We start from the raw sequence: 1,715 nt of genomic DNA on the forward strand, positions 1-1,715 counted from the left end.
GGGATGAGGAAAACTCCAGCAATCTGAACCTATGAAATCTCCCATATTTATTCATCCGTTAGGCAATCTAATTACCTTGGATGGTTCCAATATCAACCATTGCACCGCTAACCAAATTAAACTTATGAGTGATAAGTGATTTGCAGAAGTCCAAAGTAATTGTTCCGGATTGCATCAGATGCTAATGAAATTGCATTAATTAAAGCAGTATTTATTCCATCTCCTCTTCTGCTATACCTACCGAATATCAAGCAATCAGCCCGATTAAATGGAGATGTCAAAATGAGTCAATATGAAACCTTTATTTACTTATCACTTTCTGTATAAAAGAGTTAAATTTGGAATTTCCAAACATGAAAGCGACTATTAAAAGTGCAAATTTGAAAGTTAAATAACCCAAATATGCAACGGTCAGTTCTCATTATGTTACTGATGTTTTTGAACAAGTTAAATTGAACAGATAGCACTTTACAGACAGTCAATATATAGATTGCATAAACACCCGAATTATTCTCCATATATTACTAATACACTTTGATACAATTAAACAGTCCTGATTCTTTTTTATCCAGTATATCATGCTTATTGCAAATATTGTTATATTCCACCTGAAGCAATTGATCAGAAGAGTGAGAGGATGAAGGAGGAATGGAAAAGGTGTGATTGCTTTTTAAAAACTTTTTCTTAAGTTTGTCTTGTTTTAATTCCATCATAATTATCATTTTCCACTGCGGAATTCGCTACTTCTACTTACTTTGGAAGTATAAAAACTTTGACGATAAAATCGATTTCAAGACAAAATTAGTAGCTTTAAAACTGTAAGGCAGATTGCCAACACAAATGGAGTATAACCATTACTTTTGAATACAACTATACTTTGATATAACTAAATAATGTAGATAAGGAAATGCAATTGTACTGATTAAAGAAGTGTCTCAGCATCAATCGTATATTTCTAATCACATTTCTTCAACTCATTCACCGTAATGCTTATCAATTAATCAGAAAACTTACTGGAATCAAGTTGTTCTAATTCATCGTCATCTGATTCGGTTCCCGAGTCAATCATCCCCAACGCACTATTGTCCTGAATGTTTCAACTATAGTTCAGGTCAACTATGCAAAAATACTTTGAAGAATACGAAAAAAAAAACCTCGTAAAGTGCACTTATTCGAGCACTTCGACGATTTGGTTGCTGAGGAACTACTGCCATTATTGTTCCAGTTGGCAGTGTTGTTGTTATTCTGTTATTTCCAGGATTAGCATTATTAGGAACAGATCCGAGTAAACCAGTACTGCTTGTTATTTCTTCTTGTAGTGAATGTTTCTTGAATTTGTTCACTAATTTACCGAGCATTTTCGCTCTTCCTTACCCTGTTTTGTATCCAACTTTTCAGAATAATCGAAAATTTTCGGATAAAAGATTCAATAATTAAAGAGAATAATGTAGAAGAAAATGATGATTTTTCACTCTGTTACTAGCAAAACCCGTATGGCGAAAGTAAACATTCACATGCACTCCTCCACTTGTACCACAAAACAATGGTCTCTGTAATTGCAAAAATTTTTAATTAAAAATATTTCACGGAATTAAAACTGCTAGTATTATTTCTGTACCACTGAACTTAAGTAGTAATAGATTTCACGTAGAATACGTTCAATAATGCATCATTTATTAATATCAAAATTAATAGAACAATGTAAATTGGTTGAT

At 32.4% G+C, this 1,715-nt stretch overlaps 1 protein-coding gene across 1 annotated transcript in view; it reads right to left on the minus strand.

Annotated features, from left to right (window-relative positions):
• The window catches only part of LOAG_16583 (hypothetical protein), a gene marked incomplete at its 3' end in the record, with an annotated part of 16,968 nt that extends 15,572 nt beyond the window's left edge, over positions 1 to 1,396 (minus strand). Inside the window, exons 1-2 of the mRNA XM_020449235.1 lie at positions 1,155 to 1,396; positions 1,015 to 1,087 (exon numbers count right to left, since the gene is read on the minus strand). Coding sequence (XP_020307304.1) covers positions 1,015 to 1,087; positions 1,155 to 1,358 — 277 coding nt within the window. The 5' untranslated portion in view covers positions 1,359 to 1,396. The remainder of the gene's footprint in view (positions 1 to 1,014; positions 1,088 to 1,154) is intronic.
• Positions 1,397 to 1,715: the final 319 nt, after the last annotated feature.

Source organism: Loa loa (assembly GCF_000183805.2).
Source record: "Loa loa unplaced genomic scaffold supercont3.8, whole genome shotgun sequence".
Taxonomy (NCBI): Eukaryota; Metazoa; Nematoda; class Chromadorea; order Rhabditida; family Onchocercidae; genus Loa; species Loa loa.